Source organism: Topomyia yanbarensis, chromosome 2 (assembly GCF_030247195.1).
Source record: "Topomyia yanbarensis strain Yona2022 chromosome 2, ASM3024719v1, whole genome shotgun sequence".
Taxonomy (NCBI): Eukaryota; Metazoa; Arthropoda; class Insecta; order Diptera; family Culicidae; genus Topomyia; species Topomyia yanbarensis.
The window spans coordinates 311,303,460-311,319,799 of NC_080671.1; the positions used below are offsets into that span (position 1 = coordinate 311,303,460).

Genomic DNA, 16,340 nt, shown 5'->3' on the forward strand with positions numbered 1-16,340 from the left:
TTCCGATGTCCCGATGAGAGAGTTGAGAATTTGCCAGGTGCTTGCGAAAAATCAATTCATGACGTTGTTTTTCGGGTGACGCCTCTTTTCCGATTTTCGAATAACAGACAGCGATAAAAATACAGTGTAGACAATGCACTATAAACTACTTCTTCCCAAATTCTCTAGAGAAAATACCCAATGGGTTTTTTTCTACACCGTTTTTCCGTTATGCAATTCGATGTGGGACACCCCTTTAGATGCCTTCAGCTTGAAGTTTTATGCAAGAACAGCAACATTATCCACGCGAATTCGGTTGATGGAGCTTCCTACAGAATGAGTAAGATTCGCGGCATCGGCGACTTGTTGCGGTGTAAGGCGCTCGCCGGGAAAAAAAATCGGAGAGCTATCTAATATGCAACTGGCGCTGACGATAAGCATAGATTTCCTGGACACCACGTCATGCCAGGCAAGTTGAATTCATCTAGAATAACGATATCATTATTCGGGGCGACAATCGAAAGATACAGAGGAAATGTGTACATCGATCAGGCTGGAATAGCGAATTCTTTTAAGACACACCGGAGCAGCGAGCGATCGACAAGTTTCACTAATAGCCACACTTACTCGGTGCTCATCCACCAGTCATCGTTGGTCAATCGGGCTTTTATGCCATGGCGAACAGCGATAAGCACACCACCACCAGACGTCTTACGGTTGCTGAGAGCGTTGCGATCACAGTGGTAGATCAAATGCCGAACCAAACACCTGGCGACACATAGTACGGTTGTCAAGCCAAGTCTCGGTCAAGACGATGATGTCATAACGGCAGCCCGTAGTAGCTAGCAAATAGTTGTCCGCTGATAAATTTGGGCCAGCGATGTTCTGTTAGGGCCGGCTGGAGTGACGTTGACAGCACTAGTAGAAGAGAGCGCATATTGTCTTTTGGAGTAGCTTGGGAGCTTCTTAAATCACTATCAGTTGCGTTGTGTAGCGACGAAGGTAACTTGCGGAGAGAGCTACAGGATGAGCTAGAAGCGCGAAATGCATCAGCCGTTGTATAGTAGCTTAAATAAAAATACTTGCAGAGAATGATGGTTTGGAAGACCCTTTCTCCACTCACGCACACAGGACCGGGACGACTACTGAATGCTGGTGGCAAAGGCTCGATTATGGCGGCGAAATCCACGGATTCCCTGGTACCAACTGCGTTGCGTCCCAGTATGCGCTCGACATCGACTCTCCTTCACAATGTCGGTGTAGCTTGATATAGCGGCACTGATACTCGTTTCGGAGTCGTTGACAGGATCGTAGAAGGGCCAGGTTGAACCAGCGAATTGCATACTTCTTCTGAAGGCGGAGGGAAATTGGCCGGCTGGCTCCATTTGTTCTGGGTACAGCTATCCTCAAATTCCCTGAACACTTGCGGCCATGTATCTCGATTAAAAGCTGCTGTGCGGTATTTTGGATGAACTCCAGCTTTGATGGATATAAAGTTCAAAGTACTGACTTCAATTCCCTTTTTCACCAGCTGAATAACTTTAATATCCTCGTTGCAGCTTAGTGTTTCTTTGGTCATTTTTTTGACAGTCCAAAAGAAAAGATATATCCAAAGAAACGGCATTGGAGGTGGAACCGTAACCATTTTGCTATTAACTATTTTCGTTCGGACAACAGGGTGGTCGAGTAGTACCGGTATGTGGCCGGACTGGAGTAAAAACAACGACCTTTTTAGTGAGGCACGATATTTGCTGATTAGTTTTGGATAACTCGGCCTTTATTTCAGCATAGACGTTATCCGTCTTTATTTCAGCAGTAGTCACGAAAGCACACCCAAGAGAAGAGACTGTGTCGTGAAAACAAACGAATTGCATCAGTTGACACACTCGTTATACATTCAAAATAGTGATGGGCATTTTTAAAAAGAAAATCGATTTTGCTACATCGACCTTTTTTACTCGAAATACTCGATGTTGTCAAACGTCGAGCCGGAAAAAATCGGATGTAAAAATCGACATTTCGAGGTTAAAAGATCGATTGTGGAAAAAAATCGATTTCGGCAAATCGACTTTATTGAACCAATAAAATCGATGTTGTCAAACATCGCACCGAAAAAATCGGATGTAAAAATTCGATTTATCAAGCTGAATAAAATCGCGTCGGTATCGCCCATTCCTAATCCAAAATAAATCTGGGTTATTCGATAGAATTCACAGGAGCGGCTTGTCTAAACATAAAATTGCGGAATTGTTCTTGAAAAGTAGTATTTCCGCCATTCTATGAGTAAAAAACCCATTAATTGAAAAATTATCTCAAAAACTCAACGTAGGGGTTAGGTATTTTTATATGGAATTTGTATGGAAAGTTTGAAATAAATCGGTTAAGTAGTTATTGAATGGCAGTTAACACCGCAAATCGTATTTTTCCAGAGACATTCTACAAAAAGCTTCGTCACCGAGTCGCTTGTCAATATTTTAGCATGGAAAAATTACAGTATGTTATTTAAATGATACAGTATAATGAACAAAAGTTTCGATCAATTCACTTCACCCAAATTAAAAAAAAATCACAAAAAAATTGTTTCTTTTACGCTAAAACCCTTATCATCCCTTAAGGTTTAACGTACCGAGTTTGATGTTATTGTTTCAGGGAGTGGTAAAAGCGCATCTTGGGCACTCAAACGGAACTCGCGCAAATATCTCAGTGAACGAGCGGCCGTTGGTGCCCTAATACCATTTTTTTGGAATTTTGTGCAATCAGCGTACTAACGCGAGTAACGGAAGGTTATACAAACGAATTTATACACGTGAAGTTACATACATGCGACATAAAAACGCTCACACGATTACAACCGTTAACATACAAACCCTCAAAACCCGCGCGATAATGCTAACTTGGTCACAAACGCGGCCATGCAATCGCGATCGTTGAGGATGAAAAATAGGCCTGCAATATCGCATATATCAAAATGACCTGGTAATTAACTCAACGTGTAAACTCTAGTGTAAAAACGCGGTTTCAATCGCGAACATATAAACGCTCGCGTTTATGGGATTTTCACGCCCCGCTGCTCCCCATCTGAACCGTATACTTAGTGATTCAATCAGAATCCCGCTGTAATTAGCCTTAAACAACGTTTTAGTGCTTGACTTTTACCATCTCGTCTGCAATTTTAGTGAGTGAATCTGACAGGGAGCCCTTCCAAGTTCCCTTGATACTTGCTTATGTTAATGGACAATACAATATATTATTAACACCATATTAAACATGAAAATTAAAAAAAAGACACGTTATTAAATTTATACCAACGCTAATCCACATTTTCTATTATGCTAACAAGTATTGACTTGTGAGGGCTTGATATATTGCTTTACTCTAAATTTATCAGTGACCCGAGATCGATTCCCAACTCCACACATAGGGTTAGAGATTTTTCCCAAAAAATATTCTAACTCAAAAAGAGGGGAATGGTCCTAAAGTTACAACCTCTACAATTGAAATAGAAAAAAAGAAGGAAAAAACAGGTTTAACAGAAAAGTGTTCTATATGTACAAATAACAACGTTAATTTTATTACTAATTTTATTTGCAATACGTCAAATTTATTTATTAAATTACTTATCTTCCGAAAGTCTCACATCAATAAAATATGAAGTTCATCGGTCACGTAACTTGATTATATTTAATCAAAAATAGATATGAAATGACATAATTACTTATAGATGTGCCTGATTTAATTTTACTAGAGAGATTTTAAATATTCGGTAAGTATATTATTTTAAAGCTGTCAACACTTAAACTCACTATTATGGAGTAAAATTATGTGGTTGATAAAATTCAACGTCATGTAACATTAAAAGCTGTATTACTGGACCACTAACCGAGCATTCAAAACTCCAGTCAAATTTACAAAATGCGGTAAACTCAAACTTAGTGCGAATTAAATCGTCGGTAAATTTCTTTTATATTTCAAATTGTTAAGCATTACGATAAATTGTGTTTTCACAAGCACAACTATTATAAATATATCCCTTCCGGATGAGAGCTCCCATCTGGATGAATTAAAGAATGTAATAAAACACAAAATCGCAAGAGTCAAATTATCCATAGAATCTAAATATACCCACGACATTTATGAACTTACTCGTCGGCGTCCTACTAACCGCTCTGGTGGCGGTGGCACTATCCCACCTACAGATCTGCCCGATGGGCGTCCGCTCTGAAAGCAACATAAATGGTTGCAGTATCAAAGGTTTATTTATGTTGGTGTTTATTATTTTTTTTTGCTTTTTTGTGTGCAAAACTCGCTCAATGACAACATGTGCTATATGGCATACCGATGTAGAGCGTAACCTTGCGGTATGTATCTCTCTACCAGCACGGTGACGACTCGCTGGCACCTAGTCAGTCGGAGCTGCGGTGGATCCCATACACTTTGTGGGTGTGTGTGCATTACACAGTTCAAACATTTATACAGTGAGGGATCTTGGAAGCAAACAAATTTTCTTCCCTTGATTACAGCGCTCTTACGTCCGTGTTTAAATTGTTCACTTGGAAGGAATGTTTGTTCTTGTTTTCTCATATCATAACTATTTCTATGCAACTTAATTCAATGCTACCACCATGATTTTTCAGAGTTAGAAAATTGCATGAATACAGCGTCCAAAAAAGAATGTCTGTTTACTATGATACAAATTTGTTTTGGTTCGTTTGTTAATAACACACTGAGATTTTTAATAAAAAACGACTGTGTTAAATTTCAGCTAAATCGGAGAAAACTGACGGTGAAATGAATGTAATGAATATTTTAAGTTTATCGCATCAGTCTTTTTTGAAATAGAAAGTATGTTCACAACGAATATAGCAGCTTAGAGCAGAAGAATTATTTAGTGAATCTTAGTAGTAGTTATTAAGGTACCTTAAAATTTTAACAGAAAAACTCACCGATACAATTTTGTGAAAATACAAACCAGCCTGAAACCAAATTTAAATTTGATATTCATTATACCAATAAATTGAAAATTAAATTCTCGCTGAACCCGTGAGATGCCTCAAACCCCATAATAAAACAACACCAAATCCGCAAAAATTGAGAAATCCCGCTGTCGCAACGATGGTTCAAACAGTTACATTCAATTTATTTAAATATAATACAAGCAATAATTCGGGACAGGCATAGCGAAGTTGGCAAATCGATGCAAAACTTACGCACAATATATGCATTTTTCGTATATATGATTCGTAGTTCTATGGAAATGTTTTTATTTTTATTGCGAGTTTTCGTAATAACCACGAAACGGCTTTCGTAGGTTTACTACGAATATGTTACATTTATCAAACGAATTGTTTGAAAATATACGAAAGTCTTTCTATAATTGACGAGCATCTTTTGTAATATGAACGATTTTTTTTCGAAAAATCCCAAAAATAATCATGCAAAAAATTCATATCACTGAACGAATTTATTCGTAAATCTGCTACGATTGGGTTCATCCGCGGAACCGAACATTTTCGTGCATTGTAAATAGTTGCACAGTGGTCCAAATCAGTAATTTGAGGTACTGAATTCATTGGAGTAAAAATTGTCTCTGTTAGTGATTTTACGTATTCTACAATGTTTGTGTATGTGTGAAAAGCGCCATCTTTTGGCAGTAGAATTTTTAAAGAAAATTGATCATAATAGGCTATAGAAAATATAACTTTTGACCCTAAAGAGATAGAGCTTGACCGTCTTCGACAAAGTAGTAGAGGAGTTTTTTTATATAAATTTTTCTGTAGATATGCTGTCTCTGTCACTCATAGTTATCGAGTTATGAGACGTTTTCTCAGATAAACTCATTAAATTCTTATTTTTACGTATAGCATTTTGGTTTATAATTTTTCGCGTTAACAATGTTCGAAAGAATTTTTTATCATAACAAAACACGCAGCTTTCCCGAAGAAATAGGTTTGAATACTTTGTAAAAAGTTACGGCTGATTTTGATTTTATTTCAGCCAGTTTTTGAACCACTATGGGCAATAATACCACTATTTGAATTCACTATGGGCAATAATTGTGATAATGTTGTAAATTATTCTGGATTTAACCTACAAGCGAAGAAAACTCGTTTTTCTGTAAGCACCCGTTCAGAAGTTATACACTGTTAAAATATTTGACTCAAAAGTAAGATTTTCTATGATCTACAAAGATCAATTTTCTAAAAAAAATAATTTTTCCAAAAGATGACGCTTCGATCATTGGGTTACAATAGAAAATCGATTCCTTCATATTCCAAACTCCTATGGAAGAGAATTTTTGGGGATTAAAAAGTGCCATTCTTTGAATCGAATTAACCTTTTTCCGACACCAGGAATTGAATCTGTCGCTGGTCCAGTTCTAATCAACGGGACAGACCTTTGTGAGTCTTCTAACCACATTCCTCCTAGAGCCTCGGTAGTGCACCGTCACCGCAGTTAGTTCTAGGAGACATCCCTAGTAACAATTGAGGTTTTATAGTAGATTTTTAGCCACTCATATAACTTAGATTGCACTTGTAGCGTGCTATAAAACTTCAATTGTTACTTGGGATTAACTCACACGGTACAGTATGGGGTTGTCTTAACGTTGATAACAGATCAACAAGATCTTTATGACAATTTCAACATGATCATCTTGAACAGGTTAAAAATGACACAGATTCCAACACTACCAGCACGTGCAAGTGCGCTGAAATCATCGCTATGATCGATATCGCTGCAGTTAGCTTGCAAGTGGTAGATGATCCCTGCGGTCTTCCACCCCATGGTGAGGCAAAGAGTGCTCAAACAGAAAAGTGCACTATGTATAAGGCCTTCCTGGATGACGGGTTACCCGCCCGTTAGCGATAATATGCGATGTTAGAAAAGCGAATGAAGAGCCTGATGAAAACCGAAAAACGCAATTATTGGCGCCAGTTTGTCGGCGGGTAAACGAAAGAAACATCGATGAGCGCTTGTTTGGAACATGGCCCGACGTATGCGTATCCGAAACAATACCAACGAGAGCGTAGAATATTCAAACCGTATGATATCTGCTTTCGCTAAGAAGACCGGTCCGAACTCTATCCCGGTTTAAAAAACCTATTGCGCCACACTGCCTCACGATTCAGTTTACGGAACTCCATTTTCGATGGTGGAGTTCTCACTTGCTCTCTTATCATGTACTCATAAATCATCTGGGTCTGGCAGAATCAAACTCAATTTGTTGAAGAATCTGCCTAGTACTACGAAAAGGAGCTTGATAATTTTTTTCACAAGTTCCTTAAGGATACCATGGCCTCTCATAACTGGAGACAAGTGAAATTAATCGCTATTTCAAAACCAGAAGAACCAGACTCCGACCACAACTCGTATCGACCGATTGCAATGCTGTCATGTATTAGGGAGTTGTTCGAGAAAATGGTCCTATTCCGCCACCACAATTGAGTCTGCTTACTGTCAGATACACAATTTGGCTTCCGTAAAGGCAATAGGACGAACGATTGCCTTGTGTTGCTCTCCACGGAAATTTAATTGGCTTAAGCTAGCAAAGAGCAGATGGAATCAGTTTTCCTGGATATTAAGGGGATTTTCGACTCAGTTTCCATTAACGTTGTTTCAGAGAAGCTGCATCAGCATGGTCTTTCACCGATTTTAAATAACTTTTTGCTTAACCTGTTTTCTGAAAAACACACGCATTTTTCTCATTTGTAATTCCACTACTGTACAACTTTTAAGTGAATGACATTGACGAATGTCTTGCCAATTCTTGCACGGTATGGCAGCCGACGGGGTGGTCTCTATTACAGGGCCCAAAACTGCCGATTTGCGATATTTTGGATAATTTCTCTGCTTGGGCTCTTCAGCTAGGTATCGAGTTCTCCACAAAAAAAACGGATCTCCTTGTCTTTTCTAGAAAGTGTGAGCAGGCGCAACTCCAGCTGCTATTACTGGGTGTAACGATCAGTCAGGTCTTCACATTAAAATATCTTAGGGTTTGGTTCGCTTCTAAAGGTACCTGGGGATGTCACATTAGGTATCTGAAACAGAAATGTCAACAAAGGATCAATTTTCTCCGGCCAATAACTAGAACATGGTGGGGTGGCCACCCGGAAGACATGATCAGGCTGTACTAAACAACGATATTTTCGGCGATGGAGTGTGGGTTTTTCTGTTAGCGCTTCGCTGCGAACATACACTTCATCAAACTGGATAGAATCCAGTATCGTTGCTTGCGCATTGCCTTGGGTTGCATGCGCTCGACCAGCAAGACGAGTCTCGATGTGTTGGCGGGTGTTTTCGTGCAGAAAAATCGATTTTGGGAACTCTCATATCGGTTGCTCAACCGATGCGACATCTTGAACCCGTTGTCGATTGAAAAGTTCGAGAGGCTCGTCGACCTTAATTATCAAACCCGATTTATGTCCTAGTACTTCGATTCCATGGCACGGAGTATCCATCCTTCTTCGTATAATGCCAACCGTATCCGTTTCCTAGATACTTCTGGTTCAACTGCGTTCTACGACAATCCATGAAAGAAGTGATTCGTGGAATCCCGGATCATACACGCTGATCTCCAATATATAATAAACACCAAGAAGTCGACTGTGCCAAAATGTTCTACACTGACGGATCAAATCTCGATGGGTCCACTGGCTTCGGTATCATCAATAATGTTATCACCGCTTCATTCAAGCTCAATGATCCTGCTTCATCGCATTCAGTTGCTATTCAGTGCACCCTTGGGATCACCGAAACTCTGCCCACAGATCACTAGTTCATCATTTCGGACAGCCTCAGCTCTATCGAGGCTCTTCGTGTGATAAAACCTAAAAAGCATTCCCCGTATTTTCTGGGGAAGATACGGGAGTCTGCGTAAGTTATCTGAAAATTCTTACCAGAGTACAATTGTTTGGGTCCCTTCTCATTGTTCCATGCAGGGTAATGAAACGGCCGAGTCTTTAGCAAAGGTAGGCGTATTAGAAAATGACATTTACGAAAGACCGATTTGCTTCAATGAATTTTCCAGTATATGTCATCAGAGGACACTCAATAGTTGGCAAAACTCGTGGAGCAATGGGATACTTGGATGACGGCTACATTCTATTATCCCAAAGGGATCAAAGAATGGTCGGGATTTCATTCGTGTAATGTCCCGACTTATGTCCAACCACTACACGTGGGATGCGCATTTGCGGTATGTTGGGCTTGCAGAGAGTAGACTGTGAGCTTGTGAAGAGAACTACCACGACATCGAGCAGGTTGTCTGGGTTTGCGCCTGGTATTGAGACGCCAGGTCTCAGTTGAAGGATTCCCTTCGGGTCCGAGGTAGACCACCCAATGTCTCAATTTGGAATATGCTGGTAAATCGCGAGCTCCTCTATATGTCCTTTATCTGCAGTTTTTTTTTAAACAATAGATAAAACTTTCTCTTTTATTTCTCGTTTTAAGAAATTTCCGGTCCTGCCTTATGGAGCCGACTAGCATCAGAGTGCCACATGATACTGCCGTCGCACAGTGGCCGGAGGCTAGACAAAACCTGAAAACGTTATGTTTTAATTATTGACATTTTATATTTTTCCTAAACAATAAATTCAAAAATTTCTGATAAGAACACGACTTTAACAGCAGTTTAAACGTAGCTATGTTCAGACGTTTTAATAATTTTCTTTTCCAAAACCACAATTTCTATGTTCACTTTTGATTTTGGTCCGATTTTAGTTTCATTTTGTAGGGAAACGAAAGAACTTGGTTTGCGATTAAAATATATTCACTAAGTTTGCTTGGAACTATAACTTTTTTGTTTAATTATGTCTGAGGTGGTCTAATTAAAAATACTTTTTTCAGTAACGTTTCTGTACAATGAGGCGAAACAGTTCGGAACGGTCAAATACGATTCTAGGGCAAATTTCCCAGAGAGTAGAGTGGGGTCGAGTAGGCCAGTTTTCTTTGGCGAGCTCGTGCGATGGTATTTTGTACTGATTTTGACAAACAAATATTCGTTGGAAAGGTTATACATCTGACATCGTTTTGGTGTTAATGATTTTATAACTGGCTACTAAATATCTTTCGAGCTAAACCCAATAAGGCGATGGTACTTTTTTCGATGTTTTTGAAATCTGAAATATTCCGGGCTAAATAAAACAATGTACAGGCATAGAAACTTTTATTTGGGAAGTATGAATACTGCAGATTATTTAAGAATTATTAACACAAATAATAAATGCAATCCATTGACTGGAAGAGGAAGTGGCAAATGATGTGAAAAATCATGAAACCGCGGAAGGAAATGCTGAAAAAACCTGTTTCTTCAGTAGCTGCGTCTGGCTTTGTACTTGCGAATGGCTTCTTCGGTGTCCTCGTCGTCAACAGAGTGTGGAATTGAAGTTGTGCATTCAGGCACGTGGTTGCTTAGCTGTGCAAGGATCACGTTTGCGCTTCTGAGCATTTCTTTTTGATTCCTTTTCCTTTCCTAGTTCGATCATGTTTTTTTGATTATTTACTTCAATAACACCCTAAATTATTATAATGTTAACTCCCACGAAATATCTGGCGCGCTTTCATTGCTGACAAGCACTTTCCTTTCACACGAGCACGTAATGTTTCGAACGGAACCTTGAATTGTTTAGAGGCCGACTGAATACTGACCCCCCCCCCATTGAACAGATGCGATTGCGTTCTTTATGTCCTCTTTACTTCGTATTGGCGCATTTCGCACAAAAATACGCATCATTTTCCTGTCAAAAAAAACAAATTTACATTATAGTAATGTCCTATGGTGCCCCCAAATGGCTTACCTATCGTGTCCCCAACAGTATTTTTCATGTTGATGTCCGTATTTTTATCAAAATCAAAAATATCGAAAAAACAACACAAAACTCGTGTTGAGCACTAATTTTTACGTAAGAAGAATATCACTTGACAAAAGACAATGCATTTTCGCAGAACAAGACGCGAAAACATAAACGCCGCCGTAACCAATACAGCTGATCCACGGGAACAGCCGAAATGACAGTCGTCAACGATGTTCTCTACCAAAGATAACGCCCTATACCCGCATACCTGTTGGATCCCATTCCACTCTACTTTTCGAATATCGTTGTCTTGTTCAGCGCATCGGTGCACAAACGGGTTGGAGATTTAAAATTTTTGGTACTGATATGGAGGTGCATGGTGTTTTCTGCAAGGTAATTAGAAAATCTACAGTAAACCAATACATTATACAATGAATTTAAAGTAGTGTTCTACATTTTCTATGACATTGTTGGCATAATAAAGGAAAATCTATCATAAAAATGGGATCATAGTGATGAGAAAGGTTCGATGACACTAAATGGATCAATGAATCTATTATTGTAAGAGTTATGACATTAAAAATCAACCTCACAATTAGCTTAACTTGTGATTTTTAGCAAAATTAGGCAATATTTTTGGCACAATGCTATTTTTTTTTAATTCGTTTATTTGACACGGCTCATAGCGGTAGCTTAACGGAGCCGTGGATCTTTTATACGTTTACAATACATGTAAAAATAAAAATACAAACAAGAATTAATTAATTGGATCTCGTGCGCGCAACTTTTTATTGCGAGCGGAGACCTTTTTTCGCGAGGTCTGTTGGCTAACAGCGTCAGGGGGGTCATTTAATTCTCTCTTGTTTTTCACGTCCCGGTTGAAGCTGGCTTGGTGTCCGGGATCAGATGTTCTCCCTTGCTTCTTGCACTTACTGTTGATCAGTGTAAATCCGTCGTCATTATCACTGCATTCGTTACCGAAGTTGCTTACAGTTGCTTTTGGGGTGCTGGATGATTCTTTTGCGCTTGTCATTATGCTCTGAACAGCTGCCACAAATTTGACCACCGTTTGTGGGTCAGGCATTGGTATTGAAAACTCTGTTTTAGGTTGGTTTGCCGTAGATGAGTTGGCAATCGGTTGAGATGCATTTTCCTCTGCATCTTCCGCGCAAGGTTGTCCATGATGAGCTGTCCGATTACAATACTTGCACGTAGGAGTTTGCCCCTCATGGGTGCATAGCGTAGTTTGCATAATTGTAGTTCCGTGAGTATTGAGTTTTATTGCCAAGTAGGAGGATATAGGCCTTTCAACCCGCATCCTCACTACAAAAACGCCGTTAGGAGTACCCGGGAAGAAGTTTCTCCAAGTATCAGGTGTAACGGATTCTACTTCTCCGTATTGCGACATGCATTTTGCAATTGGCTTAGGAGGGGTACGAGGTGATAGGTCATATAACCTTACATCTATATTATCATTCTCAATGTATACGGGAATCTTAATTCCAACGTTGTCACTTTCAACCACGTGTTTTAAGTTGTTCTTCAAAACGAAACGCTCGGCTTGTGCTAACGTGTTGAATGATATTAACACTACATTACGCAGGTGATGATACTGAAGGTACAAGACTTCCGCAAGCCTAAGTTGCATTTTTACCTTCAGAAGGTAAAACTCGGTCGTTTTAAACAAAACTCGGTCGTTTTAAACAAAATTTAAAGTCAACGACCGCTGCGTTGGGTCGGAGTAGAGCTTTTTCGTCAACTTTACTCATGATGACAAGAATAATCCGATATTTCCTTTGTTCTCGAGACAATGCACACTAGATCGAGAGGCCTGTTGTTCACTTGGCTCTATTGTACGTCTGACTGCGGCAGAAGTAGAAAGTAGACTGGCACAATGCTATGTTTCTCCTTCGTGGAGAACAATTTTGGTAAAAACTGATTTAAAAAAAAAAATTGTTTAAAACCATCTTTGCATGTGAAGAGCACAAAACCTATAATTAAACTAGTTATGGAATTTGCATATCGACTTCATCTCATCAGAATCCTAGCTAGCTTAATCCATTAACTAAGTCAGTGTCGGATTCTGATGAGGAGCCATCCATATACCACATGGACAATTTATGGGAGGGGAGGAGTCACGAGAAAATCCACGCTTGGCCAATGGGGGGGGGGGGTGAGAGTATGGGAAATGTCCACGCGAACTTTTACTTATATTTTTGGTTTTTATAAGAAAAAGAAACTTGTGTTAACGTGCTTATAACAGCATACACGTAGAATTTTATGTATGCATCGATAGCATATTTTTCTATCTGCCTCTCGTTTCTTCTGCTGTAAATTTTATGCATTGGACATATTCGGTCTATCCACTCATTGAATGTTTACTAGAAGTATATGCATGAAAATGCATAAAAATTACAGCAGAAGAAAAGAGACGGGAAATGAAAGTATGCTAACTATGCATATCTTTGTTTTTCAGTGCAGCCCGCGAGTGTGCATACATGTGTGGAAATTGAAAACATCGATGGCAACTATCATTAAAAAAATTATAGGAAGTTGCACGAAAAAACAATCCGAGATTTTTTTTGTCTGAATCACTTGATGCAATCTTCTGTAACTTGATCAAATCCCACAAATTTTGGATTTCAAAGCTTGTGGTTACGAAATTATGAACCAATTAAAGAATCTATACTTCAGCATATACATAAATTTTGTGTTAATATGATGAATCTTTAAAACGTAAATAAAAAAGATCATAGGTCGTTTAGAAATAAGAGATTTCCCTAAAAATTTCACAAATGACTAAAGAAGTGTATGACATTTTGTGGTTCAAATTTGAACGATTTTCATTAAGTCCTTCTGCATCATAGTAGTTTGACACATTGAATTTTTTTCTGAAAATCCATTTTTAAGATAGATTTTTAAAAAGTTTTCTCTTAATATAAACAAAAATTTAACATTGTAACCTCCTAGTAACTGCTAAATTGTCGTGACGCCTAATGTGGCTACGCCCCATCATTTTTATTCACGTATTGACCGATATCCTACCGCTCCTAAATTTGAGTAATCCGGGCGAACGAGTGGATCACAGGGAAGCATTATTTGTTTGCATAATTACTAGCATACACTTAGTACCAACATAGCATTAAACCATATTCCAAAATATGTAGTGTAATGAAGTCCGATTCTAAATAGTACGCTAGTTTTCTTCCAGTTATAGCGTTATGAAATAGCGAAAAGAAGAATTATTCAATATGTATTGCACAGAAATTTATTTTCCTTTCGTTTATGATTATTTAAAAACCTTCTACCATAATGATTAATAATGCAATAAAAACATTTATAAATATTCTGAGGTTCCATTGAAAATAGCTTTATTACTACACTTTATTATATATTTAGCAAAATAGCATTCAGCGAAATAATCCATTCAGCGAAGCGACCTTCGGCAAAATTACCTTCGGTCAAATGTCCCACCCCCTTTCAATTTTAAATAAGTTTTAAATTCAAAATCATTGGAAACCTAATTGTTCACGGATATTACCTTAAATGAGGTTATTAGGTATTATGCAATGCTTATTTCAAAATCGAGACCCCTCCAGAATCCAGAAAAAAAATTCTGGATCCGTCCCTCTAGAAGGTTAAAATTGAATGCATTGAATGTTACATAAAATCCACAAACTAGCATGACGTGCTAATAGATCCTATCAACAAGTCCTGTTAATGTACGTGTATCCATTGTAAATGTATTTGCATGTACTACATATGGGCACAAAAATGAATGCTAAATATTTCAAGATAGTTATAAATTTAAAAATATTCACATCATTCTGTGGTCCATTATGTACATTCATCAAGTGGAATAAGTTAACCTTACTACTACATCAGCTCTGCACTTACGAAAAACTGCAAATACTAGATATGTGCATGAAAAGTTCATAGAAACCCGAACCGAATTCAGATTTACGTGCGATCGGAATGATGCAAATGCTCCATATTTCGCATGGGAAAGGATTTGCTCCCGCTGATTGGATTTTAACTGGGAACATATTTCAGAACAATAAATTGAAAGACCACAGACTGACTTCTCTTCCGCACGCAATCCAACTCTATTATCCGAGTTCTGCATTCCACATATTTTCACTTCCTTGTACGGGAAAAGCGGATCAAGGATCTATGTAGGTGTGGCAGAGGCACACGCTCAGTTAGCGACAGCCGGATGACAATTTGGGATGCAATTTTCCCCGGAGCAAATGGTATGAACTGGTGCGCAACGAACTTATTCCATGCAATATCGCCACTTTTTATCACCATTTGCTTGCAGTGCAAATTTCTGCAGAATCTCGAGCTATGATGATGCCATACTTCTTATTTTTATGTGAAAATGTTTTAATAAAGTTTATTAAAAGTGTGGTGCCAAGCGGTGCAGCTATTACGAGCCGAGATTGTGTCGTCAGATACTTCCTTGCAACTAGTATTTTTTCATCTGGCCTGATCCCTTTTTATAAAGTTTCGTCCTTCGCTAGCGGATTTTTTCCCAGAAATACCACGGGGAAACCTTACAAACTTATTGAAAGTTTCTTCGCTTATGAAAAAGGAGTAGATAAAATTGTCAGACGTCGTTAATGGTAATTTAAATATTATAACGATCATCGGGTTGTGCACTTTCCAGAGTATGATGAAGATGAGTAAAGTGGTTTACCCTCCGATTCTGAAATAGTTTTTCTTACGACCGCAGCTCGAAAAAACCCTCATTGAATCATTAAAGAGTAATAAATTTTATGTTTTTCGTGTATCCTTTTTTCCAGGACTAACCCGATGCCAGAAGGTTCCCAGTCTACAGATTCTGCCGGCGGCATCTATTCAGCGGAAACCAGTGGGAGCGTCCTTGTTACTGACCTGCCGACCGGATGTCCCCGATAGCACACTGATATCCGATCTGCGGTGGAGCGACAACCGCAACATGACGATACCGCCGAAAGCGTAAGTACCGAAAAGTTTTCCCACACTCCCCACTCACTCACTTTAATTGCCACAGATTGAGCACATATCAGATGGAAATCGCATGACCCCGAGTGCGCGATGAATTGTCGACGCCGTGGGTGGGTGGAACATTTCAATTTCATTGTGCTGGCACTTGCAAGTGGAGGACTTTTGGGAAAGCTGCACCGCGTATAATTAACTGTCGCAGCAGCTTGCAGCGGGAGCCCGAGGAAACTTTCGCTCTACTTAGTGAAGCGGGAAGGTGGTTTCGGTTTTGCACAGTCCTGAGTGGCACGCGACATAACTTGCTCGCTCGCTAGTTAGCGTGATGCATAGTTGAGGGAAAACTGTGAATTGATGTGCGATAGGGATGCTTACTATGTGGTCTTGGCGAGTTGGGGAAAGTAAATAACTGCAATGGGAATTGAGTAACAACTGCTGCTGGTACAAATGAAGTAAGTTAGTTATGAGTTCTTTCAGCTCAATAAGCAACTAAGCAGCTCATTCCCACAGATTTTCTATTGGGTTGCAGTCAGGAGAATAAGCGAGCTATTGCAGAGTATAGATGTTTTCCTTTAGCCATATCATAGT

The 16,340-nt window shown here is 39.0% G+C and overlaps 1 protein-coding gene across 8 annotated transcripts in view; it reads left to right on the forward strand.

The window, feature by feature from the left end:
* LOC131683562 (fasciclin-2) overlaps positions 1-16,340 on the forward strand; it is a 312,992-nt gene that overhangs the window by 198,680 nt on the left and 97,972 nt on the right. For all 8 annotated transcript variants that reach the window (XM_058965629.1, XM_058965631.1, XM_058965634.1 and 5 more), the window contains one exon: positions 15,575-15,749. In XM_058965629.1, the coding sequence (XP_058821612.1) occupies positions 15,575-15,749 (175 nt within the window). The remainder of the gene's footprint in view (positions 1-15,574; positions 15,750-16,340) is intronic.